Here is a 26,254-nt window from a genome sequence, read left to right as displayed (position 1 = left end):
TTTCTCTGATTCCTTCAATAGGGGACCTATTCTCAGTTCAGTGGTTTGCTGCTGGCATTCGCCTCTATATTTGCTGTATTCTGGCTGTGTCTCTCAGGAGCGATCTACATCCGGCTCCTGTCGGTCTGCACTTCTTTGCTTCATCCATCTTGTCTAATTGGGTGGCTGTATATGTATGGGCCACATGTGGGGCAGGCTCTGAATGGGTGTTCCTTCAGGCTCTGTTTTAATCTTTGCCTCTCCCTTCCCTGCCAAGGGTATTCTTTTTCCTCATTTAAAGAAGGAGTGAAGCATTCACATTTTGATCATCCGTCTTGAGTTTCGTTTGTTCTAGGGATCTAGGGTAATTCAAGCATTTGGGCTAATAGCCACTTATCAATGAGTGCATACCATGTATGTCTTTCTGTGATTGGGTTAGCTCACTCAGGATGATATTTTCCAGTTCCAACCATTTGCCTACGAATTTCATAAAGTCATTGTTTTTGATAGCTGAGTAATATTCCATTGTGTAGATGTACCACATTTTCTGTATCCATTCCTCTGTTGAAGGGCATCTGGGTTCTTTCCATTTTCTGGCTATTATAAATAAGGCTGCGATGAACATAGTGGAGCACGTGTCTCTTTTATATGTTGAGGCATCTTTTGGGTATATGCCCAAGAGAGGTATAGCTGGATCCTCAGGCAGTTCAATGTCCAATTTTCTGAGGAACCTCCAGACTGATTTCCAGAATGGTTTTACCAGTCTGCAATCCCACCAACAATGGAGGAGTGTTCCTCTTTCTCCACATCCTCGCCAGCATCTGCTGTCACCTGAGTTTTTGATCTTAGCCAATCGCACTGGTGTGAGGTGAAATCTCAGGGTTGTTTTGATTTGCATTTCCCTTATGACTAAAGATGTTGAACATTTCTTTAGGTGTTTCTCAGCCATTCGGCATTCCTCAGCTGTGAATTCTTTGTTTAGCTCTGAACCCCATTTTTTAATAGGGTTATTTGTTTCCCTGCGGTCTAACTTCTTGAGTTCTTTGTATATTTTGGATATAAGGCCTCTATCTGTTGTAGGATTGGTAAAGATCTTTTCCCAATCTGTTGGTTGCCGTTTTGTCCTAACCACAGTGTCCTTTGCCTTACAGAAGCTTTGCAGTTTTATGAGATCCCATTTGTCGATTCTTGATCTTAGAGCATAAGCCATTGGTGTTTTGTTCAGGAAATTTTTTCCAGTGCCCATGTGTTCCAGATGCTTCCCTAGTTTTTCTTCTATTAGTTTGAGTGTGTCTGGTTTGATGTGGAGGTCCTTGATCCACTTGGACTTAAGCTTTGTACAGGGTGATAAGCATGGATCGATCTGCATTCTTCTACATGTTGCCCTCCAGTTGAACCAGCACCATTTGCTGAAAATGCTATCTTTTTTCCATTGGATGGTTTTGGCTCCTTTGTCAAAAATCAAGTGACCATAGGTGTGTGGGTTCATTTCTGGGTCTTCAATTCTATTCCATTGGTCTATCTGTCTGTTTCTGTACCAATACCATGCAGTTTTTATCACTATTGCTCTGTAATACTGCTTGAGTTCAGGGATAGTGATTCCCCCTGAAGTCCTTTTATTGTTGAGGATAGCTTTAGCTATCCTGGGTTTTTTGTTATTCCAGATGAATTTGCAAATTGTTCTGTCTAACTCTTTGAAGAATTGGATTGGTATTTTGATGGGGATTGCATTGAATCTGTAGATTGCTTTTGGTAAAATGGCCATTTTTACTATATTAATCCTGCCAATCCATGAGCATGGGAGATCTTTCCATCTTCTGAGGTCTTCTTCAATTTCTTTCCTCAGTGTCTTGAAGTTCTTATTGTACAGATCTTTTACTTGCTTGGTTAAAGTCACACCGAGGTACTTTATATTATTTGGGTCTATTATGAAGAGTGTCGTTTCCCTAATTTCTTTCTCGGCTTGTTTCTCTTTTGTATAGAGGAAGGCAACTGATTTATTTGAGTTAATTTTATACCCAGCCACTTTGCTGAAGTTGTTTATCAGCTTTAGTAGTTCTCTGGTGGAACTTTTGGGATCACTTAAATATACTATCATGTCATCTGCAAATAGTGATATTTTGACCTCTTCTTTTCCGATCTGTATCCCTTTGATCTCCTTTTGTTGTCTGATTGCTCTGGCTAGAACTTCAAGAACTATATTGAATAAGTAGGGAGTTGCTCTCCCTTTTAAGAAGGACTGAAGCATCCACACATCGGTTGTCCTTCTTCTTGAGTTACATATGGTCTATGGATTTTAACTTGTGAAATTCAAGTTTTTGGGCTAATATCCACTTATCAGTGAGTGCATACCACATGTGTTTTTCTGTGATTGGGTTACCTCACTCAGGGTGATATTTTCTAGTTCAATCCATTTGCCTATGAATTTCATGAAGTCATTGTTTTTAATAGCTGAGTAGTACTTCATTGTGTAGATGTACCACACTTTTCTGTATCCATTTCTCTGTTGAAGGGCATCTGGGTTCTTTCCAGCTTCTGACAATTATAAATAAGGCTGCTATGAACATAGTGGAGCATGTGTTTTTGTTGTATGTTAGAGCATCATTTCCGTATATGCCCAGGAGAGGTATAGCTGGGTCCTCAGGTAGTACAATGTCTAATTTTCTGATGAACCTCCAGACTGATTTCCAGAGTGGTTGTACCAGTCTGCAATTCCACCAACAATAGAGGAGTGTTCCTCATTCTCCACATCTTTGCCAATATCTGCTGTCATCTGAGTTTTTTTTTTTATCTTAGCCATTCTGACTGGTATGAGATAGAATCTCAGGATTGCTTTGATTTGCATTTCCCTGATGACTAAGGATGTTGAACATTTCTTTAGGTGCTTCTTGGCCATTCCATATTCCTCAACTGAGAATTTTTTGTTTAGCTCTGTACCCCATTTTTAATAGGGTTATTTGGCTCTCTGGAGTCAAACTTCTTGGGTTCTTTGTATATTTTGGATATTAGCCCTCTATCAGATAAAGATTTTTTTCCCAATCTGTTGGTTGCCGTTTTGTCCTAATGATGGTGTCCTTTGCCTTACAGAAACTTTGCAGTTTTATGAGGTCCCATTTGTACATTCTTGATATTAGAGCATAAGCCATTGGTGTTCTGTTCAGGAAATTTTCCCTAGTGTCCATGTGTTCAAGATTCTTCCCCACTTTTTCTTCTATTAGTTTGAATGTATCTGGTTTGATGTGGAGGTCCTTGATCCACTTAGACTTAAGCTTTGTACATGGTGATAAGAGTGGATCAATTTGCATTCTTCTACATGCTGACCTCCAGTTGAACCAGCACCATTTGTTGAAAATGCTATCTTTTTTCCAGTGGATGGTTTTAGCTCCTTTGACGAAGATCAAGTGACCATGGGTATATGGGTTCATTTCTGGGTCTTCAATTCTATTCCACTGATCTACCTGCCTGTCTCTGTACCAATACCACACAGTTTTGTTTTGTTTTTTTTTTTAATCACTATTGCTTTGTAATACCTCTTGAGGTCAGAGATGGTGATTCCCCCAGAAGTTCTTTTATGGTTGAGAATAGTTTTAGCTATCCTGGGTTTTTTGTTATTCCAAATAAATTTGCAAATTGTTCTTTCTAACTCTATGAAGAATTGAGTAGGAGTTTTGATGGGGATTGCATTGAATCTGTAGATTGCTTTTGGCAAAATGCCATTTTTACCAATGGTATTAATTGGTATTAATCCTGCCAATCTATGAGCATGGGGAGATCTTTCCATCTTCTGAGATCTTCAATTTCTTTCTTCAGAGACTCGAAGTTCTTGTCATACAGATCTTTCACTTGCTTGGTTAGAGTCACACCGAGGTATAAGGTATTTTATGTTACTTGTGACTATTGTGAAGGGTGTCGTTTCCCTAATTTCTTTCTCAGCCTGTTTATCCTTTGAGTAAAGGAAGGCTACAGATTTGTTTGAGTTAATTTTATACCCAGCCACTTTGCTGAAGTTTTTTTTTTTTATTAGGTTTAGGAGTTCTGGGGTGGAATCTTTGGGGTCACTTAAGTATACCATCATATCATCTGCAAATAGTGATATTTTGACTTCTTTGTATCCCTTTGACCTCCTTTCATTGTCTGATTGCTCTTGCTAGGACTTCGAGAACTACATTGAATATGTAGGGAGAGAGTGGGCAGCCTTGTCTAGTCCCTGATTTTAGTGGGATTGATTCAAGTTTCCATTTAGTTTAATGTTAGCTACTGGTTTGCTGTATATTGCTTTTACTATGTTTAGGTATGGGCCTTGAATTCCTGATCTTTCCAGGACTTTTGTCATGAAGGGGTGTTGAATTTTGTCAAATGCTTTCTCAGCATCTAATGAAATGATCATGTGGTTTTTTTCTTTGAGTTTGTTTATGTTGTGGATTGCGTTGATGGATTTCCGTATATTGAACTATCCCTGCATCCCTGGGATGAAGCCTTCTTGATCATGATGGATGATAGTTTTGATGTGTTCTTGGATTCAGTTTGCAAGAATTTTATTAAGTAATTTTGTGCCGATATTCATAAGGGAAATTGGTCTGAAGTTCTCTTTCTTTGTTGGGTCTTTGTGTGGATTTGGTATAAGAGTAATTGTGGCTTTATAGGAGGAATTTGGTAGGGCTCCATCTGTTTCTATTTTGTGGAATAGTTTGGACAGTATTGGTATGAGGTCTTCTATGAAAGTCTGGTAGAATTCTGCACTAAATCCATCTGGTTCTGGGCTCCTTTTGGTTGGGAGACTTTTAATAACTGCTTCTATTTCTTTAGGAATTATGGGATTGTTTAAATGGTTTATTTGATCCTGATTTAACTTTGGTTTCTGGTATCTGTCAGAAAATTGTCCATTTCCTCCAGATTTTACAGTTTTGTTAAATATAGACTTTTATAGTAGGATTTGATGATTTTATGAATTTCCTCTGATTCTTTTGTTCCTTCTCCCTTTTCGGTTCTTTTTTTTTTTTTCGGAGCTGGGGACTGAACCCAGGGCCTTGCGCTTCCTAGGCAAGCGCTCTACCACTGAGCTAAATCCCCAACCCCTGGTTTTTTTTTTTTTTTTTGATTCTTTGTGTAGTCCTTTTTGTTTTCACTTGGTTGATTTCATCCCTGAGTTTGATTATTTCCTGCCTTCTACTCCTCTTGGGTGTATTTGCTTCTTTTTGTTCTAGAGCTTTCAGGTGTGCTGTCAAGCTGCTAGTGTATGCTCTCTCCTGTTTCTTTTTGGAGGCACTCAGAGCTATGATATTTCCTCTTAACACAGCTTTCATTGTGTCCCATAAGTTTGGGTATGTTGTGCCTTCATTTTCATAAAATTCTACAAAGTCTTTAATTTCTTTTTCTATTTCTTCATTTACCAAGTCATCATTGAGTAGAGTGTTGTCCAACTTCCATGTATATGTGGGCTTTCTGTCATTATTGTTGTTCTTGAAGACCAGCCTTAGTCTGTGGTGATTTGATAGGATGCATGGGATTGTTTCAATCTCCTTGTACCTGTTGAGGCCTATTTTGTGACCGATTATATGGTCAATTTTGGAGAAGGTACCATGAGGTGCTGAGAAGAAGGTATATCCTTTTGTTTTAGGATGAAATGTTCTATAAATATCCATTAAATCCATTTGGTTCATAACTTCTGTTAGTTTCACTGTGTCTGTGTTTATTTTCTGTTTCCATGATCTGTCCATTAATGAGAGTGTGGTGTTGAAATCTCCTACTATTATTGTGTGAGGTGCAGTGTATGTTCTGAACTTTAGTAATTTTTTTTTAATGAATGAGGTTCCCTTGCATTTGGGGCATAGATATTTAGGATTGAGAGTTTATCTTGGTGGATTTTTCCTTGATAAATATGAAATGTCCTTCCTTATCTTTTTTGATAACTTTTGGTTGAAAGTTGATTTCATTCAATATTAGAATGGCTACTCTAGCTTGTTTCTTCGGATCATTTGCTTGGAAAGTTGTTTTCCAGCCTTTAGTCTGAGGTAGTGTCTGTCTTTGTCACTGAGGTGTGTTTCCTGTAGGCAGCAAAATGCTGGGTCCTCTTTACGTATCCAGTCTATTAGTCTATGTCTTTTTACTGGGAAATTGAGTCTGTTGATGTGAAGAGATACTAAGGATCAGTGATTGTTGTTTCCTGTTATTTTTGTTGTTAGAGGTGAAATTATGTCTGTGTGTCTCTCTTCTTTAGGTTTCGTTGCAAGGAAATTACTTTCTTGCTTTTTCTAGGATGTAGTTTCCTTCCTCATGTGGGAGTTTTCCATCTATTATCCTTCGTAGGGCTGGATTGTAGAAAGGTATTGTGTGAATTTGGTTTTGTCATGGAATATCTTAGTTTCTCCATCTATGTTAATTGAGACTTTTACTGGATATAGTAGCCTAGTCTGGCATTTGTGTTCTCTTAGGGTCTGTATGACATCTGCCCAGGATCTTCTGGCTTTCATAAGCTCTGTTGAGAAGTCTGGTGTGATTCTGATAGGTCTGCCTTTATATGTTCCTTGACCTTTTTCCCTTACTGCTTTTGATATTCCTTCTTTGCTTTGTTCATTTGGTGTTTCGACTATTATGTGAAAAGAGAATTTCTTTTCCGGTCCAATCTATTTGGAGTTCTGTAGGCTTCTTGTATGTTTATGGACATCTCTTTCTTTAGGTTAGGGAAGTTTTCTTCTATAATTTTATTTAAGATATTTACTGGCCCTTTAAGTTGGGAGTCTTTACTCTCTTCCATATCTATTATCCTTAGGTTTGATCTCCTTATTGTTTCCTGGATTTCCTGGATGTTTTAGATTAGGAACTTTTTGCATTTTACTTATCTTTGATGGTTGTGTCGATGTTTTCTATGGTATCTTCTGCACCTAAGATTCTCTCTTCTATCTCTTGTATTCTGTTGGCGATGCTTGCATCTTTGATTCCTGATCTCTTTCCTAGGTTTTCTATCTCCAGGCTTGTCTCCCTTTGTGCTTTCTTTATTGTTTCTATTTCCATTTTAAAATCCTTGATGGTTTTGTTCATTTCCTTCACCTGTTTGGTTGTGTTTTCCCGTAATTCTTTAAGGGATCTTTGTGTTTCCTCTTTAAGGGCTTCTACTTGTTTAGCTGTGTTGTTCTGTATTTCTTTAAGGGAGTTATTTATGTCCTCCTTAAAGTCCTCTATCATCATCATGAGATGTGATTTTAAATCCAAATCCTGCTTTTCTGGTGTGTTTGGATATCCAGTATTTGCTTTGGTGGGAGAACTGGGCTCTGTCGATGCCACGTAGTCTTGGTTTCTGTTGCTTAGGTTTCTGCGATTGCCTCTGGCCATCACGTTGTCTCTTGTGTTAGCTCTTCTTGCTGTCTCTGACAGTGACTTGACTCACCTGTAGGCCTGAGTGTCAGCACTCCTGTAGACCTGTTTTCTTTCAGCTAGATCTGGGAGCAGAGAGCTGCTCCTGGGTTTGTGTGACCTGAAGCCTCTGGGTGGGTTGCCTGGTGCAGAAGAGTTGGTCTTACCTCTGCTCTCGGGCGTGTAGGTGTTCCTGGCAACTGGCTTTCAGATCTAGGTTCGTGCAGAAACCCAAAGGTACTGCCCATGACTGCTCCTAGGTTCCTGTGGCCACAGGGCAGAGAGGGCACTAGGTGGGCTCTTGTTGGGTCAGGAATATGAGCAGAAGTGACGGTTTCCCCTGAGGTCTCAGGATTGTCTGCACTTCTGAGGGCCTAGCTCTCTCCCCCACGGGATTTGGGTGACTAGATATCACTTTCAAACGTGGGTGCTTCCTTCTACAAGCTAATTTTCCTTCATTGTTTGGGATTAAGGGTGTGTTAAGGACATATCTGCATTCCAGCCAGAGGGTTTAAAGTTGTGTGCTAAGGGCCGAGTCACACCTAACACTTAAAGGCAGAAGCAGGTGAGAGTTGGCTGACACCTAGGCCAATGGCAGGGAAGCCCATAACTCCACCTTACCGTCAAGACTCCTGTCCTGGAAGGCTGGAAAAAAAAAAAAAAAAAAAAGAATGGTGTTAAAATTAGAAAGGAGCATTTGGGGTGAGGAAGTGACTCTGGGGAACGTTGGGGAGACTTTGGTTTTAGGTGTACACTGCATCTTATCTGTCTTCGACAAGCATCGTTTTGGTCAAGGTTTTAAAGTGCTTACAACGACGAAATGCGGGTGTCACTAATGGTTAATGCAGCATAGCTCATTCTGCCGCAGTGATTCTATGGAAGAAGATGAATGAAGGGCCAAGTTGGCTTTGCTGGGACGGGGCGTAGTAGATGTTTGAGATGAATTCTAAGCAAAATAAATATTCTAAATGGTCTAAATAGAAGACCCAGCTAGTTACCAACATAGGGACTCTTTCTAAGCAAGCTTTAAACCCTTATTAAAAACAAAAAATGCCAGGTACGGTGGTGCAAACCTTTGAGCCCCAGCACTCAGGAGGCAGAGGGGCAGAGGGGCAGAGGGGCAGAGGGGCAGAGGGGCAGAGGGGCAGAGGGGCAGAGGGGCAGAGGGGCAGAGGGGCAGAGGGGCAGAGGGGCAGAGGGGCAGAGGGACAGAGGCAGGCACATCTCTGAGTTTGATGCTAGACTTGTCTATGTTGTGAGTACAGCCTCCATCTCCACAGGAAAGAAAAGAAAAGAAAGACAGACAGACAGAAAAATGGGGGTGGGGGTGGCCCAGTTGTAGAGTGTTTGCTTACAGTGCCCAAAGCCTTAGGTTTGGTCCCCAGTACCATCTAAACCAGGACTTTAATCTCACCTGTAATCTCACCATGTGGGAGCTGAATGTAGGAGGATCAAGAATTCAAGATCACCTTGACTACAAATTAAGTTCAAGGCCAGTCTGGGCTACGTGAGACCACGTCTCTAAATAATAAAATAAAATCAAATAAGGAAAAAGTTGTCAACTAATGAAGAAAAAGCTAAAAGCACGGTAGGTGTATAGCACTCGTAAATGCATCAGACACAATTGCTAACTCCCGCTGAGAGCCTTGGCCTTAGGGAACACCCTTCATGCCCTACCCTTTGATCTGCTGCCAAGTATCCTAAGCATCTCTGGGCTCATAGCAGTGGGGAGGGAAGTTTTAGATGAATCATTCTCAGGCGGGCCAGACAGTGAAAGAGCAGAGTCACCCAGTTGGACGGGACTCTGAAACTCTCCTTGTTTCTGGAGTCTTTGACTTTGCAGAACTCATGGTCTGGACCATTTTTCTCCTCTGCTCTGTGCTCTCTGCCTTCTGCTGTGGCCATCACTTCTAAAGGAAGACACTGGCCCATGAGCATGAAACACAGGGACCCTGTTGGCCTCTAATCGCTGCAGATTAAGGTGTAAGATCATGGATTTGGGGACTGGAGAGAGAGCTCAGCAGTTCCAGGACTCTCTCTCTCTCTCTCTCTCTCTCTCTCTCTCTCTCTCTCTCTCTCTCAAAATACTTAGAAAGAATAATGAATATGTAATAACAAAAAAGAACCTAGACTTTAAATGAGAACACTTGAGCTAACTCCGCAGTTCTGTAAAATAACACGGGTTGGTTTCAACGCTGCATAGAGCTGCTCTCTTCCTGTGTAATAAACTGGTGGTGGGGTCTGCTGCTAGTCAACCTGGTTTGTATTAATCCCCGAGACTCAGTCCGTTCTGGGAACCCTGAGACAGCAGGCATCCCTGGGTTTGCAGCTCTGAGACTGTTGGAAAGTTCTGTCAGGAAACTCCTTTTCCTCCATTTTTCTTTCCCTGTTGTTGCACTCAAGATGGAGGAAGCTACAGGGGACGCTTGGCAGGTTAGGGGAAGGCTGTGTTTCCCTTTCTGGGATGGAGGGGGCAGAGACCAGAGTCCTGGGATTCTGTTCATCACTCTGGCTCTCCAAGGGACTCTTCTTCCCCTTTAAGGCCTCCCACCAGTGGGACAGGGACAGGCGCTGGAGGACCTCCAGTGTGGGGCATCTGTGAGGGGCTTTGCTTGCATTTGACTCTTAGGAATCTAAGTAGAGCCCTAGGAGGCTTATCTGTGTTACTCTGAATTGAAGGGAGCCATTATATGATTTTATTTAAGGGGGGGTTAGAAATAAATGCTAATTAAGACAAAGAGACAGAGGGGTTGGGTATTTAGCTCAGTGGTAGAGCGCTTGCCTAGCAAGCGCAAGGCCCTGGGTTCGGTTCCCAGCTCCCCCCCCCCAAAAAAGAGACAGAGACAGGTGGGGAGAGAGGCCTGTGTTCCTGGTGTTTGGAGTGATAACCTTTTGAACTTAGGAAGAGGACCTTCATATGGTCCTCATTTTTGGAAAAAGTGTGAATGGCTTTCTTTGGGAGGGAGTGAAGAGCAGACTCTCTCCTCTCTCCCTCCCTCCCACCCTCAGTCTCCCTTCACCCTCTCTCAAGCCATTGGTCAGCTACAACAGTCTGCTAATAGGTGAAGGTTGTCAGGCCCAGAGTCCTTCCTGCATTAGTCCTCTGGGTGCCTGGGTATAGATAAGGGTTTTCCATCTCAAGCTGTAGACGAAAGCTCGGGCGTTCAGAGTCTAAGGTTCATGCTCTGAACCACTCTGGTCATGGTGCAGAAGGATGATCATTGCATGGGGTAGCCCATTAGCTGTGGCCATGAGTACACAGCTGTGAGCTACAGAATGTTGTGTGAGAACCAAGTGTAAGGCGGGGGCTGCCAGATCTCAGTGGAAAGTCCCCACAAGATGTCCCAAAGGGCTGGGGCAGTGGGGCTTGGTGGCTCATGTCTGTAATCACAGTGCTCAAGAGGCTGAGGCAGGAGGATCACTGGAGTTTGAAGTAGGCCTGTGCTATATAATGAGTTCTGGCAGGTCACCCTGAGCCGGTGAGTAAGAAGCTGTCTCAAAAACAAACAAACAAACAAACAAACAAACAAACAAACAAACAAACAAACAAAAAAAGAAAAAAAGAAAAGGAAAAAGAGGTTATAAGGCCAGATCATATATTTTTTGAGGAGTTAGGAAAATGAAATGAACCCATATATTCAGCTGAAATCTAGTAAGAAATATTTTTTAAAAAATCATATCAATTTTGAACTGTGAGAAATTAATTTCTTTTTCCTGTGTTACTAAAATGCTGACCCCCCCCCCCCTTCGCCTTCTATATAAATGTGGCTTCCAGCCATCTCAGGCATAACCCTTCCCTACTGTCTCTTGTGTGCTCGAAAGACTGATTCTGTTCTGCCTTTCCTCCTGGTTTCTGAAACTTAAAAAGAAGTTCTAGATGGTCCCTGGGGTCTTGGGTGTACCAGGCACGTGCTCTGAGCGGTACCCCAGTCCCTGGACTATCAACCGCTGAACAATTCTCAGGCAGAGTCGATCCCCTTGGTGCCTACCATTTGCTGAGATCCTGTTTCTGCCCTTAGGTGTGACATCGTACTCCAGGCTAAGGCCCTGGTGTCATGCAGAAACTGAGAGACTGCCGTAATACTTCTCCTGAGAACAGGCTTTGGAATCAGTTCTGTCTACACTGATTTCACTGGGATTCACATCCTGGCTTTGGGGTAGGGCTGGAGACAAAGGCTTTTCCTCCTACTACACAGCTAAGATTGGGAGTTTGTAGGCTTGCTAAAAAAATGCCAGCCAGTAGTCACTAAAGCGCTTCATGTCTGAATAAAGGCTGTGTTTTGATTTGGAACAGAAAACTGTACATTGTTTTTCTATTCTTGACCTAAAAGGCCTTTAATTCATTACCATTACCATCCTTATTACTTATTTTCATTCTCCACTGTCATTACTCATGTGCATATATGTGGTACAGGTGCTACACACGTTGGTGGAGGTCAGAGGATGAGTTTATTGGTCCTGTGGATGGGGCTCAGGTTGCCAGGCTCATAGGGTATCTTTGTCCTTTAGCTCCTCGAAGACCTTTTCGTTGGGTAGGCCACATGAACCGGAGTGTGTGAAATCTCCTCTCCCCAGCTTGCTTCATTCCTTCCTTCACAGTTCCTGTAGCCAGGGTTGACCTTGAACTCTGATTGTCCTGTCTCTGTCTCCTGAGTGTCACCGCTGCCACACCTAACCAGACATCTTTCTTAGTTCTTTCCATTAAAAAGAAGAGTCAGGTTTGTGGACCGATCGTGGTAAAAATACTTTTTCTAGTGTCTCCCTCCCCCCCACCCCCTCCTTTTATGGAGTTGCTCCAAAGCGCTCAACCTAATTTTCATGGTAATTATAGCTCCCCGTGTCATCAGCTCAAGTTCTTTAAAATTAAATCGCGTAATTAGAGTGACAGATATAACAGCTACGGGAAGGTTTGGGAGAAACACAGCTGTCTCTCGGTGACACTTGGTTCACTGCAGAAGCAGCTGGCCTCGCCGAGCTGGAGTGTTCTATATTCTCAATGATGGGTGGCAGGCGGGCCGGTACCCATGCACCTCCTGGGTAGGGAGGAGAATCCTTATGTGTGAGTGTAGTGACTTTACAGGTTGGGACTGGTTATCAGATCTACAGTCTGAACCACGTCCTCTCCTAACTCATCCCCAGAGAAGCCTTGTGTCTCCCCATTTCTGTGAACTGATGGGTTTAGGGCTTTGTCCTGGCTGCCCAGACTTGCTGAGGTAGGCTACGCTCCAAATTCGGCCAGACTATCAACGTTCAGAATCTTTTAAGCATTCCCCGAACATTAAACCTGTCTTCTCCTTGGCCAGCCTCACAGTGAGCGAGCAGGATCGTCTTGCCCATTTTCATGTAGGAACAAGCTGACCTGTCCCTGAAACCTCCTCAAATCTTAGAAAAAGCCTGGCTGGGCGATGCCAGTCTGGAGGCTGTCTAAACCAGAGTTTAACTTCTGCTTTAGTGCCACCAAGTGGTGAGTTTGGAAGTGACACTCTCTGAGAAGATGGCCGTCACAGAGAAGAGGATAGAATCCTATGATAGATTTTGGGGGCACTCTGCCTGATACTCAGTGATGGGTGCACGGTCCTAAGCAGTTACGCAGACATATAGGATGCCAAGAGTGAGCCCAAGTGTCGGCACGGACTCTGGGTGACAGAGACAGTCAGCGTGTGTTCCCTGCTCCGGCTGGGGAGGTGCGGAGCCTGGGGCGTGGTCTGCAGGGAGTACATGCGCAAACTTTTTACAGCTCTATATTTGTTAAGAATGAACACTCTTCTACTTTACGTAATTTCCCTTCTAGACTGCTGTTGTGGGGAGGAGTAAGATACGGGAGGAGACCCGTCCCAGCTTCGTTTCTGTGGCTGTGATAAAATATCCTGGCAGACAGTGGAGAATGCATTTATTTTAGCTCACCGTTCCGGCTACAGTCCATCCCAGTGGGGCAGTGATGGCGACGGGAACTGAAATTGTCTCTCGTCTACAGTCAATGTGTGCGTGCTTACCACCCAGCCCGGGTTCTCTACTCTTACAGAATCCAGGACTCGAACTCAGGGGTTGGGGCAGCACGCTTTCCGGCTGGGTCTTCTCCCATCCGTTAGCACATCTACAGGGCCGATCCGCTCCACAGACTCGATTAGAGCACGCATGTATGTAGTACTAGAATAAATCATACGTGTGAGAAGTGAGCAGTTTACTGTCTCCTCCGTAGGGAATATTGTTTTGAAAGCAAAGAGTGCTGGCTGGGTGGCAGGGGGACACTGTGGCGGTAGCGGTGTGCGCGCTGTGTGCTGTTTGTAGCAGAGTGGAGTGGAGCGATGTGGGCGCGTGTGCACGGCATGTTTCCCAGCTCTGTTGGGAGGTGGCAAAACGTGAGTGTGGTGTGCACGCTCGTATGTGTTGTTCACTTGCTGGTACCATCCAGCCAAGACTGACTTCCCTGCTTTACCGGTGACCCTGGGCTGGGAACACTCGCACTGCTGGTCAGTGCTGATGACAGACTGACCTATTCTTTCTCACTGGACACTCTTTTTGGAACTGTGCTCTGAGCAGCTGAGAATCCTTTCTTCCCCAGGGACATGTAGTGACTGGCAAGGTCAGAGCTGTGAGCCTGCGGGTGCAGCCTCGCTGTTCCGGACAGTTGCTCAGTCACTGACTAACATCTGGGCACCATCTCAACACCATGGATGGCTTCTTTCCTTTCCGGGAGGCTGCCTCTTCATCCTATGATAACTTTCAGAGGAAAACTTGGGTTTTGGAGATCCTGACCCTAAATTTAGGTTAAAGTGAATGAATGTGTAAGATTCTTAATCTCATTGACCTAGATACCCAGAAAGAAAACAGAACTTGGCAGAAGATACAAACCGGTCTAGGGTTCTTATCAAGAACACACTCACCTGTACCTCTGATGTCTGCACAGACCTCTCTGCCTGCTCCAACCTGACAGCATGTTCTGCAGGTCCTCACAGGCTCAGCTGTCTTCTTGATGGTAGAGCCCCTGTGCCCTGCACTGAGCTGCAGCTGCAGAGAGAGTGCAGCAAAGGGACTTGGACACATTTGCAGAGGTCATGGATCAGTAGCCTGTGCTTACTTAGATTCTGATTTCTTTTTATTTCGGTCAATGTGATATTTTTAAAGAAGTGGGCTTAATGGCTTAAACTGAAAAAAGAAAAATCAGGAAATGCATACAAACCTCTGAGTATCCAGTTCTTTGCCAGAGAGTGGATCTGGCTAAGCACGGCCTTTGTTCCCACAGGGTATGTGCTATTGGAGAGGTGTAGATGGGACACGCAGCTTCCAATTACCTGCCCTCCCCTCTCCCTAGGTTAGGCTGCTAAGGATTAATGCCTTGGAAAACCACATTTGGTGCGTTGCAAAAGAAAAACCAAAACAAAGTAGGCAAAGCCTACCCCAGGACAGCAGTGGCCTCCCTTGGACGGTCCCTGGAGACCCTGGGAGGTCCTTCTTTGGAAGTGCCCCAGCTTGTTTTTCTTTGTCTTGGTTGAAACCATTCTTCCAGTTCCTGGTTGCTATGGGGCTGCTGTGTTGTTAAGCAAAGAGCAAAGAGTTTGGGATCATGTGATGTGAGTTTAGCAATCTCCCTGCCTCAGCCTTTCAAGTGCTGGGATTAGTCATGAGCCACTCTGCCTGGTGAGACACGGTTTTGAGTTCCAGCGGCACTGACTTTAATTTCCTTATTTGTAAAATGGGGTTGATAGCAGGAATTTGGTCTGCAGAGCCTCCGCCTGGGACCCTGCAGCCGCCGCGATGTTGGTGCCCAAGAAGAACCGGATTGCTATTTATGAACTCCTTTTTAAGGAAGGGGTGATGGTTGCCAAAAAAGATGTCCACATGCCCAAACACCCCGAGCTGGCAGACAAGAACGTGCCCAACCTTCATGTCATGAAGGTCATTTAGTCTCTCAAGACTCAAGGTTACGTGAAGGAGCAGTTTGCTTGGAGACATTTCTACTGGAACCTCACGAATGAGGGCCTCCAGTATCTCCGAGATTACCTGCACCTACCTCCGGAGATCGTGCCCGCCACCCTGCGCCACAGCCGTCCCTGGACCGGCAGGCCTCGGCACAAAGGTCCAGAGGGTGAGCGGCCTGCAAGATTCACAAGAGGGGAGGCAGGCAGAGACACCTACAGAAGGAGTGCTGTGCCCCCTGGAGCTGACAAGAAAGCTGAGGCTGGGGCTGGCTCAACAAAGAACTCCAGTTTAGAGGGGGCTTCAGTCGTGGACATGGTCAGCTACCTCAGTGAAGTTGGAGATTATGCTGTGTTGAATAAACTTTAAAGAAAAACGAAAAAAAAAATTTGGTCTGCAAAGCATCAAGTTACAGTATCTCTCTTCCAGCAAGCTTCTCTCTTCCCCATCTTTAGGATAGAGATGAAATCCCCATAAATCTCCTGACCCTCTCTGAGCCACTCACACCCCTTAGCTCCGAGAATGAAACTGATTTCCAGTGTTCCTTTTGTAAAGCTTCCGGGCTCTCCCACCCGGATGCTTTTTTTTTTTTTTTTTTTTTTTTTTTTTTTTTTTTTTTTTTTTTTTTTTGTCGCTCCAACTATCCACAGACATACGGGGATAAGGGAAGCCTGGTGTGCTTGTGTTTTCGGTAACTCTGTAAGGAGGCACGACATCCCTTTTCAAATCTGCCACAGTTGCGTATTGTTTCCTAGGGCAAACTGCCTTGCTCGCACAGTTTCTGTCCGGATCCTTTCTGAGCTCATGCCTTTCCTACTCACGTGCTTTTACAGAAATAGGACCAAGGTCAAAAGCCGGAAAGACATCAACGGAAAAAATTGGTACTTCAAGAGGGACTCTTCGCCTGAGATCGAAAGGCCCCGCTACGGTAGAAGATCTGGTATGTTAGTTCATCCCTTCCCATTCTGTCCCGGAGTGTACAGGTCTGCACGTTTATTAGAGCTGGAGATAAAGCTAACGTAATCATAGCGGGTAAAATGCGCTCGGGCGCAAAACGCATGCTTTGAATGTATTTCCTCCTGCTGCAACACGGAAACCACCGAGGAAGTAAGGGAAACACACCAGAGCTTGGGAAGGGAGGCTGTGGTCAGTGGGAATCCCCCCGCTTCTGCAGATCACTTATTTAGACTTGTCCGTGGATATTTGGATTTATCTTAAAAGAACGCAACCCAGGCAGAGTCATGAGCAATGCACTCGCGGAGACTCATAACGAATGATTACATTTGTGACATTCAACCTCCTAAGTATTTCCTAGTCGTCTCTGCCCCTTCTTTTTCACACTCTACATTCCTCCCGCCAGCACAACCTTGTCGGTCCCGCTCTGTGACGTACCAGTCTCTAAACACCGCCCCTTCCCCGCCTCCCCGGATGCGCTGAGCCCTCAAGCACCCTTGCCCTACCCTAGAGGCTGCAGTTATTCCCTTTTCTTTCTGTGCTGGGCAGAGGCAGCCGGGATTATCCTTTTAAGATGCAAGTGGGGCAGGAATGGGGTGGGGGTCCCAGGTTGGGGTTTCCTGTGTCCCCGGGAATAACAGTTAGGACTCATTCACCTCCCATTTCTACTCAGATCTCATCTACCACCACTTTCCTGGTCTCCCTCGCCCTCTCAGGCAGGCTCCTCCCTCACCCAGACAGGCTCCTCCCTCACTCAGGCAGGCTCCTCCCTCACCCAGACAGGCTCCTCCCTCACTCAGGCAGGCTCCTCTCTCAGCTAGGCAGGCTCCTCCCTCACTCAAGCAGGCTCCTCTCTCAGCTAGGCAGGCTCCTCCCTCACTCAGGCAGGCTCCTCTCTCACCTAGGCAGGCTCCTCCCTCACCCAGACAGGCTCCTCCCTCACTCAGGCAGGCTCCTCCCTCACCCAGACAGGCTCCTCCCTCACCCAGACAGGCTCCTCCCTCACTCAGGCAGGCTCCTCTCTCAGCTAGGCAGGCTCCTCCCTCACTCAGGCAGGCTCCTCTCTCACCTAGGCAGGCTCCTCCCTCACCCAGGCAGGCTCCTCCCTCACCCAGACAGGCTCCTCCCTCACCCAGACAGGCTCCTCCCTCACTCAGGCAGGCTCCTCTCTCACCTAGGCAGGCTCCTCCCTCGCCCAAACAGGCTCCTCCCTCACTCAGGCAGGCTCCTCCCTTTCCATGACAGGCTCCTCCCTCACCCAGACAGGCTCCTCCCTCGCTCAGGCAGGCTCCTCCCTGACCCCACCCCACCCCCACGCCTGCTTTCCGTGTTTCCTTTGCTTAGGGTTTTAGGGCTGCTATTACCGCTGCTGGTACCTTCGTTGCGCTCTCACTTCCTTCATGTTTTTGCCTGTATGTCATCTTCTCTGAATATCAGGCACAAGCGACAATTCTCTCCCTTTCCCACTTTTTAACCTTAATTTTTTTTCTTTTTTACAAAGCATCAAATACTGCTGGATTTATATCGTTATTTTATTTAACCTCATCCATTTTTAGTTCACAGTCTTGGTCACCTAGAACAGAATCTCATGTGTCATAGGAACTCAAGTGTTTTCAGCATTAATGAATTAATTATGGATTTAAGGGTTTCACATATTGATTGACTGTGTCAACACAGAGGTCAGTGTCAGAGTGGGAAATGCCAGAAGGTGAAGGAAGAGAGCAGCGGGGGTGGGGTGGGGGTGGGGTGGGGTGGGGTGGGGTGGAGGTGTGTGGTGCAGCCTGCAGAGATCCCAGTGGGCGGAGCAGGGGCGGGTCTACCCACTGCAGTGCAGATGAAGTAGGAGGACACTTGCAGCTCCTAGGAGCAGGGCCAAGGCCCTGGGCCCTCAGTCTGTACGTGTGAATGCTGCCCTCTGACCCCCAGGCACTGGGCCCTTTTAGTCTGGGTGTGACTGCTGCCCTCAGAGTCCCAGGTTTGCGGAACAGAGGGTGAGTCAGGTGACTAGTTAGGATGCTGTTTACAGAGTGGTCCCCAGGTCTTATTGGATGACAAGGGTCTAGCGTCAGTGAAGGGCTGGGTTGATAGAGCCTATACTTAAAGAGCCAGTAGGTCAATGCTGTCTTTGGGACGTCGTAAGTGGGTCACTCAGCATGCTGTGTGTTTGAAGAACCTAGAGGAGGAATGGCGAGTTAGGGATTCAGTTCGCCATGCTGGGGAAAGCTCCGTGGTGGCAGGAGCTTGAGCAGCAGCTCAGGAAGCAGAGAGAGATGAAGAACGCTGGTACTCAGCTCACTTCTCTTGGTTCTGGGACCCCAGTTCATTTGACAGTGCTGCCACGGTTACAGTGGGTCTTCCTGTGTCGGTTAACCTGATCTAGAACATCCCTGGTAGAGATTCTCAGAGACGTGCGTCTACATTTCATCAGGTTGACAGTTAAAAGCCAGCGCAGAGGCGAACGCCGCTGCGAGAGACGCAGTAGTCGAAGGGTTTGAAAGTGAGCCGTGCTGCGTTCTGTGTGGAACAGCAGGGCGTGAGGGTCTGGCCGAGTCTTTACATTTTCCTTTGCTCATTACACTGCCTGTTGTACTGCTGAAGACTGCCACTGTTCCTTGAGTCACTGCACGCACGTGCCTCAGTGGAAGGCAGGGGTCGGTGAGAGAATGTAGTCAGTGGGCGGAGCTTGCGGCGAGCACTAGGAGGATGCCTTCTTGGCTTTCTGTGGGAGGCCGTGAGGCAAAATGAACAGCTTTGATGTAGTGTGCAGAAGAAGCAGGGTGTGCCGGGCACCTTCATGTCCCGTGGGATGAACGTCATCTCCCAATAGCTAACACAATTAATGGGTATCTGTGAAGTACCCTGTTATACAGAGCGCTTGTAGGCTTCAATGAGAGGAGGGTAGACTGGGATCTATCTGGGGAGCTAAGAGAAAGTTATTCAAATATAGACATTAACAAATCCACAGATTTGCATAGCCTGTTTAATTAAGTAGGTCAATTAAAATCAGCTCATAATGAAAAGAAGCTAGTTTGATGCTAATATTAGATTGGTACAAACGGTCTGCAATGGAGTTTCTGAAGGATTTGAAGAACTTACAGGATTTGGAACAATCTCCCTTCTGACCTGGCACAAATGCAGGACCATGATGCTCCACTCCCAGGCCTCATTCTTTATGCATGGCGTTTGCTGAGCCTGGGAGTCTGGGCACCGGTGATACAAGAATGAGTGACGGCCCTTTTCCTCCCTGAAGAGACAACGAAAGCCATTAACAGAAACCATTAGGAACCAGGGGGCAGGGCTGAAGAACAGTTCAGGACACACAGTGCTACAACCAAGAGACTGACAGGGACAAGGGAAGACAAGAAAGCAGCAAGCAGTCCCTCCGGAAAGTGGCAGAGTCAGCGCAAGTGGGAGATGCATTCTGAAACAGCCATGGGCTTGGGGAAGGCGCACGCTGCCGGGGAGACTGGCTTTAGTCCCCACAAAGCAGTACACCCATGTTAACACTTCCCACACATGGGCACGCACATACACTTCAAATACCTCACCCACATACATAACTATGTGCACACACTTGCATTCACACATGCACATAGAAACACACACACACACATGCTTATACACACACTCACCCTGCATAGTACTCACACTAACATATGTACTCACACATCAATTCATGTACTCTATGCATACTCTCACATGTTCACATACAACATATATGCATAGTACTCATAGTACTCACACATTCCACACAGCTATCCATACACAGGTATACTCACATACAGTTACACTCAAATACACCTTCACACAATGACACCATACTTGCTTATAAACATATACCCATACACAGACACACAGTCCATTTACTTGACACACATAAACACTCCACACACATGTATACACACAGAAATACTGATGTACACTTAACTACAAACATACTTCACATAAACTTTATCATTCATCTACATGTATACACCACACACACATTTACATATACTAATGCTCATACATTCACACAATTATACTGACACACACAGAATGACATGCATACTCATATACACACATGCATACTCCATGCCCCCACATACATACTCATATACTCATGTATACAACACAGATAGTTTTAGCACACACTCTCATACACATACACTAATGCACACATACATTCTCACATACATGTACACATATAAGCATACAAATGCACATTCATACACATATTCACATGCTCTTTATATAAAACATTCTACATATTCATGTACACACATGAATTCCACACACATTCTCACATACATGTATACATGTAAACACACAAATGCACATTCATACACATATCCACATGCACTTTATATAAAACATTCTACATACTCATGTACACACATGAATTCACACATGCACATAGACTCATACACATGCATACACCCACATTCCTCTCTACATGCACATTTCACACACACACCATCTCATGCAATTCACAAATATTACACACATGTACCCAAAAATCTCACTCATTCATATACACACACTTGTACAAATACACTGAACCTCACTCCTTAGACATGCGCATAGTCACACATAATGCACTGGCACTTCCTCATGGATATGCTCACACACACTGATTATCCCAGAAGGGGAGGTAGAGACTGGAGGCTCCCTTGTGCTTGCTTGTTGAATTCTTCTAGGTTCAGAGAGAAACCCTGACTCAAAATATAAGGGAGAGCAATTGAGGAGAGCGCTTCATGTCAGCCTCTGACCTCCACACAGAGATGCTACACACGTCCAGATACATGAAACACACACAGACACACTGACACACTGACACACACACACACACACAGACAGACATACAGATACACAGACACACTGACACACAGACTCACTGACATACATACCAACACACAGACACAAATACAAACAGATACAGACACACAGACATATGATGAGGAGTAAGAGGAGGAGGATGATGAAAGGAGGGGAGGGGAGGGGAGGGGAGAGGAGAGGAGAGAGAGAGAGAGAGAGAGAGAGAGAGAGAGAGAGAGGAGAAAGAAAGAGAGAGAGAAACATTGAGGATCCCTAACTTTTTAGTGGCACAGGTCCCCTAAGTTCGAGTTGCCTGCCTGTATTCTCCAGACCCATGGACTTCTCACAGTGACTGTAACACGCTCTTCTGTCAGACTTCACACATTCTCACGGGCTTTCCATGTATGTTGCCTTCTACTCGGGGTGTCTCTCTCCTGTGTGTCTAGCACCTCTCCCCCTTGGAAACCCAGTTTTTAAATCACATTCTTCTGAAGACTTCCAGCCTGTTATGCCCTTTAAAACGGTTGTCTATTCACTTACTACACCCTTGTCCTATGGAGGTAGTTCAGGTCTGAGGAACTGTGTCTTTTTCTTTCTTTGTCTTTGAAATAGAAAATCCATACTATTAATGCTGACTATAGCTAAGTGTTTACGGCATCCATTTATAGTTAGCTATAAGGTTATGTTATATTCCAGATATGTCCACTAAAATTAGCTAATGGGCCAGCCATTTCCTGCTGTGTGTGCTCAGAGCATCAAGAGATGTTATTATGTGAGTGCGATATCCTGTCTTTCTCTTTGCACAGCCCTCTGAAGCCAAAGCAAAGGCGATCGAGAAGGTTGACGACCTCCTTGAACTGTACATGGGGATTCGAGATATCGACTTAGGTGAGACTGTTGTTGTTAACCTCCGTGCTCTTTACAAATGACACCCAAGTGTACTTTCAAGATAAAAAGGATTTGTGGGGTCGGGAAGAACATAGAAACAGTAAAGAGTAAGGATTTACCCTGCTACTTGCTGTGGGGGATTGCTGCTCAGTCCACTTTTTTTTTTTCCCCCGGGTCTGGGGACTGAACCCAGGGCTTTGAGGTTGCTAGGCAAGTGCTCTACCACTGAGCTAAATCCCCAACCCCCACTTTTAAACTTTTATCTAGACCGGGTGTGGTGGCCTTTAATTCAGCACTTGACAGGCAGAGACAGGTGGATCTCTGTGAGTTCAAGGCCAGCCAGTTCTACACTATGTGCTATGGGACAGCTACATAATAGAGAGATCCTATTTCAAAAAAACACATATATGTTGGGCTGGAGAGGTGGTTCAGTGGTTAAGAGCGCTGACTGCTCTTCCAAAGGTCCTGAGTTCAAATCCCAGCAACTGCATGGTGGCTCACAACCATCTGTAATGAGATTTGATGCCCTTTTTTGGTGTGTCTGAAGACAGCTACAATGTACTTATATATGATAGATAAATCTTTAAAAAAACCAGATGTGTACACCATGTATGACACTGTGAATAATAATAATAATACCACCTTTACCACGTTCTGTGCATTAAAATACATATGAAGGTATATTGATAAGTGATGCATATAAAAATTTTTTTTCATTGGATGCCCCACCTTTATATTGAATCTTGGTTACGTTATTTACTGTGAAATTAAAGTTGTACTTCATTTAATAGGATTTCTGAAATAGGGGGGAAAGACTCAGAATTCACGAATAAGTTGCATGGTGCTGGGATTGCTGGGTATTTCCTAGGTAATTTTTTATGTTACTATTTAATGTGACAGAAGGTCTTGATTTTGCCAACTTAAATTTGTGTTTGCAATCCTGCCAGTAGCAAATACTGCAAAACCAAACCAAACAAAACAAAACAATCACAACAATAACAACCCTATTCCGACAAAACAATAAAAAAAAAAAACCAAAAAAACCCCAAAACAAAAACCTAATTCCAACTGTATTTAAGGTGGAAAAAAAAGTAAGAAAAATTATGGTTTTTATAACTAACACATCCAGAGATGGATCTTGTCTTCAAAAATGGCCAGCTCTGGGCTGGGGAGCTGGCTCAGAAGTTAAGGTCACTTTTACTGTTCCCATAGAGGATGTGGGTTCAGCCTCCAGCAGTGATGTGGCAGCTCACGACCATGTGTAGCTACTGTTCCGGGGTCTCTGGCGCCCTCTTCTGGCCTCCATGGGCACTGCACACACATGGTGCACACACCTATGTACAGAGAATACACATAAAGGAATAGAACATAGATGGGTAACTCCAGAGATGGTATGGATGATATGGTTGGTGCCTGAGCATATCCGTGTGATGAGAAGAGTTGGGGGAACAAAGGTCAAGCTCTGTTATGAGGAAAGAGAGGATGGGAAGAGCCACCAAGGGAGAGACGGGAGAGCTGTACAGAATGGGGACTCAGAAAGGAGACTCAGCACAAAAAGAGGCCAACAGAGAGAGGTTCAGGCTGTGTTGGTCCCTGCTAGTGGGATGGAGGAAGCGGAAGCCTCATGTCAAAGGTAACTCAAGAAGTACAGGAAACGTCTCCTCCTCATGCAAACCTAGATAGAACTGGGGTTTTGATGAGACAGTGATTCCTCAGCCATGATATGTCAACACTTGAATAGGAGGTCCATTGTGTTACTCCCCATGTCTCACAGGACTGTGGCTGGGTGTCCTTGCACTAAGAGGTGGCTGCTCAAAATTGAGCCCCTCTGCTTAATTCCTGTTTGTAGCATGTAGTTTCTACTACAGATGCAGACTGCACTACCAGCCCCTGCCCGGGAGCCACCCTGGATCCAAGGAGGAAACACACACACACACACACACACACACACACACACACACACACTAACTTATCTTTAATATGCCTTTTGCTCTTCTAAGCCTTCATCAGCTAGCATGCCTTTCTCTTCAATCCCAGCTCAACACCTCTAAGTCTTCCCTCAGTTTAGACGGCTTCTAATCTCCCTCCTGCTCCCCAGACACAGTTGGGGAAGCAGCCGATGGTCCCTCCACTAGAGATCTCATGAAGCTGGTGGCTCTTTCTTCCTCCAAAGCATGGCAAATCTCTTTCCTCCTCTTGCATCTGCTAGCCTGCCTGTGGGGGAAACTGGAAGTCCCACCTCTTCCAGCCAGCCATCTTTATTGATGGTCAAGAACCAATGGGGGAACAGGACCTTCAGCATTCATTCCTGATCAGAGCATCAGAACCACCCCCTACAGCTGCCCTGGAGACAGACACCAGTTTGGGCCATAGACCTATCTTGCAGTTGTAGTGGGTGGATGGGCTTCCCACCCTTTCCTTCAGAATGGAGTTCTCTAGCGGTCTCAGCGGGTACCTACCTGTTCTTGGTTCTAAGGGCTGGCTGCAGCAGGATGCGGCCCGATTTCTCCCAGGCTGCTGCATCTATTCGTGAGCAGAGGCTCTAATTTCCAGGGGGCCGGAAGTCAACTTACTACATCTCATGCATGACTATAGCCAGAGGAGGTAGTCGGACATACAGGCTGGGAGGTTGACAGTGGAGTGTACAGGAGACGTGGTTTCGCCCTCAGTGCCTGGGCACTGGCCTTATTATCCTAGAATGAATTTGTAGTCTCTGTTGTCCTGAACCCGATGCCAGGACTTTGATCAACCCTGAGCCACCTGTGGCTGCCACAGGGACTGAAAACCCAGTGGTTGCACCGAGGCACTTGGCACCTGCTACCTCCTCCCCTCCCCCAGGGTGTTTGAGGCTTAGAGGGGTTTTAAAGGTTCAGAGTCAGGTTGGTCTGCACAGATCTCACAGTTGTGTTTACTTCTCTCACACCCAACGCATTGAGAGACACTCCCTCAGTTGGAACATTAGTCACTCCGTGGGGTATGAACTGAGAGGTTTGGGGAGCACAGGAGACTCAGCTTCCCCTCACCCCCCATAATACAGAGCTGAATGTAGTTAACAGAAGCCCTTCCTATGCAAAGAAGCCGCAGAAGGGAAGGCAGCTAGGGGGACGGCTGACATGTGACCCACATTGGCACAGTGGCATCAACTGTAAGAGTTTACGCCTCCCGCCGTCCTTGGCTCCACAGACACCTGACTCACCCCGGGCTTAAAGGACCCAAGAGAAGCCAGTGTAACAGGCCACCTGTTTTGCTAGCCCTTGTTTTCAGTTTTCTTTTTATTATGCTTCCGGTTTATTGTTACTTTATTTCCAAAGCTCTTATGTTTATATTATTTCTGTGATTTTGCTTATGTGTTTTTCATGATTGGGTGACCTTGTTTTCTTTTATTAAAGTTTTCTTTCAGTTTTCTCCTTAACACTCTCATTTATTTGTTTCCGTAACCTCAGACCTCTTCTGGCTCCCCTTCTCCTCCCCACTTTATTTTCTCGTTCCTACCTCTGTACTCACCTTAATGCTGACCTCCCCTCACAGCCGTCGCTGTCCCTGTCAGTTTATGGTAGGTGGTGATGCAGTACGAGGTTTCAATCTAAGTGTACCACTGCGTCTTGTTGGGCGCCCTATTGTTGATGTTTTAGTAACTCGTTTTCTCCTCTCTGAGAGGTGCTGGCGACTGAACCTTAAGCCCACCCGCTGCTCACTAAGCCAGATAAAATGGGTGTGGTATACAATCAGCTAATGCACACCTCACAACTCAGAAACGCAAGAAACACAAAAAGGGAGGCGGCGTGACTCCTAAGTCAAAAGTCCACAAATCTTCAACAAGTTCAAAGATACTAACTGAACCGGGTAAAATGTCAGATAAAGGATCTAAGAGCATGCTTATAAGATGGCCAGGGAAAACAGGCAAGACACATAAAAGCAGATAAATGTAAAGTAAGAAAAATCACCCCTGAGTGTTGAAAAGAAAGCCATTAAAGTAATAGAAATTGAAGTTTTGAAGAAAGGAAGAAGGAAATGTGCCAGGTGGGGGCATCGGGAGCAAGGTTGGGGGTGGGGGTATTTATTTGGCTTACACTTAGACATCACTGCTCATTGTCAAAGGAAGTCAGGACAGGAACTCACACAGGGCAGGAAGCTGGAGTCAGGAGCTGATGCAGAGGCCATGGAGGATGCTACTTACTGGCTTGCTTCCCCTGGCTTGCTCAGCCTGCTTTCTTATAGAACCCAGGACCACCGGCCCAGGGATGGCCCCGCCCACCATGCGTTGGGCCCTCCACCATCAATCGCTAATTAAGAAAATGCGTTACAGCTGGGTCTCATGGTGGCATCAGTTTCTCTCCTTTCAGGTAAAGGTAGCTTGTGTGAAATTGAC

The 26,254-nt window shown here is 45.4% G+C and overlaps 1 protein-coding gene and 1 pseudogene across 1 annotated transcript in view; both read left to right on the top strand.

Moving 5' to 3' along the window:
- Positions 1–26,254, top strand: part of Gipc2 (GIPC PDZ domain containing family, member 2) — a 79,317-nt gene that overhangs the window by 47,782 nt on the left and 5,281 nt on the right. Inside the window, exons 4-5 of the mRNA NM_001037210.1 lie at positions 16,080–16,186; positions 21,804–21,885. Of these exons, the coding sequence (NP_001032287.1) occupies positions 16,080–16,186; positions 21,804–21,885 (189 nt within the window). The remainder of the gene's footprint in view (positions 1–16,079; positions 16,187–21,803; positions 21,886–26,254) is intronic.
- Positions 15,068–15,655, top strand: LOC147996620 (small ribosomal subunit protein eS10 pseudogene; annotated as a pseudogene).

This window comes from Rattus norvegicus, chromosome 2 (assembly GCF_021556685.1).
Source record: "Rattus norvegicus strain SHRSP/BbbUtx chromosome 2, alternate assembly SHRSP_T2T, whole genome shotgun sequence".
Classification (NCBI taxonomy): domain Eukaryota; kingdom Metazoa; phylum Chordata; class Mammalia; order Rodentia; family Muridae; genus Rattus; species Rattus norvegicus.
This window is presented reverse-complemented; position numbering and strand designations above follow the sequence as displayed.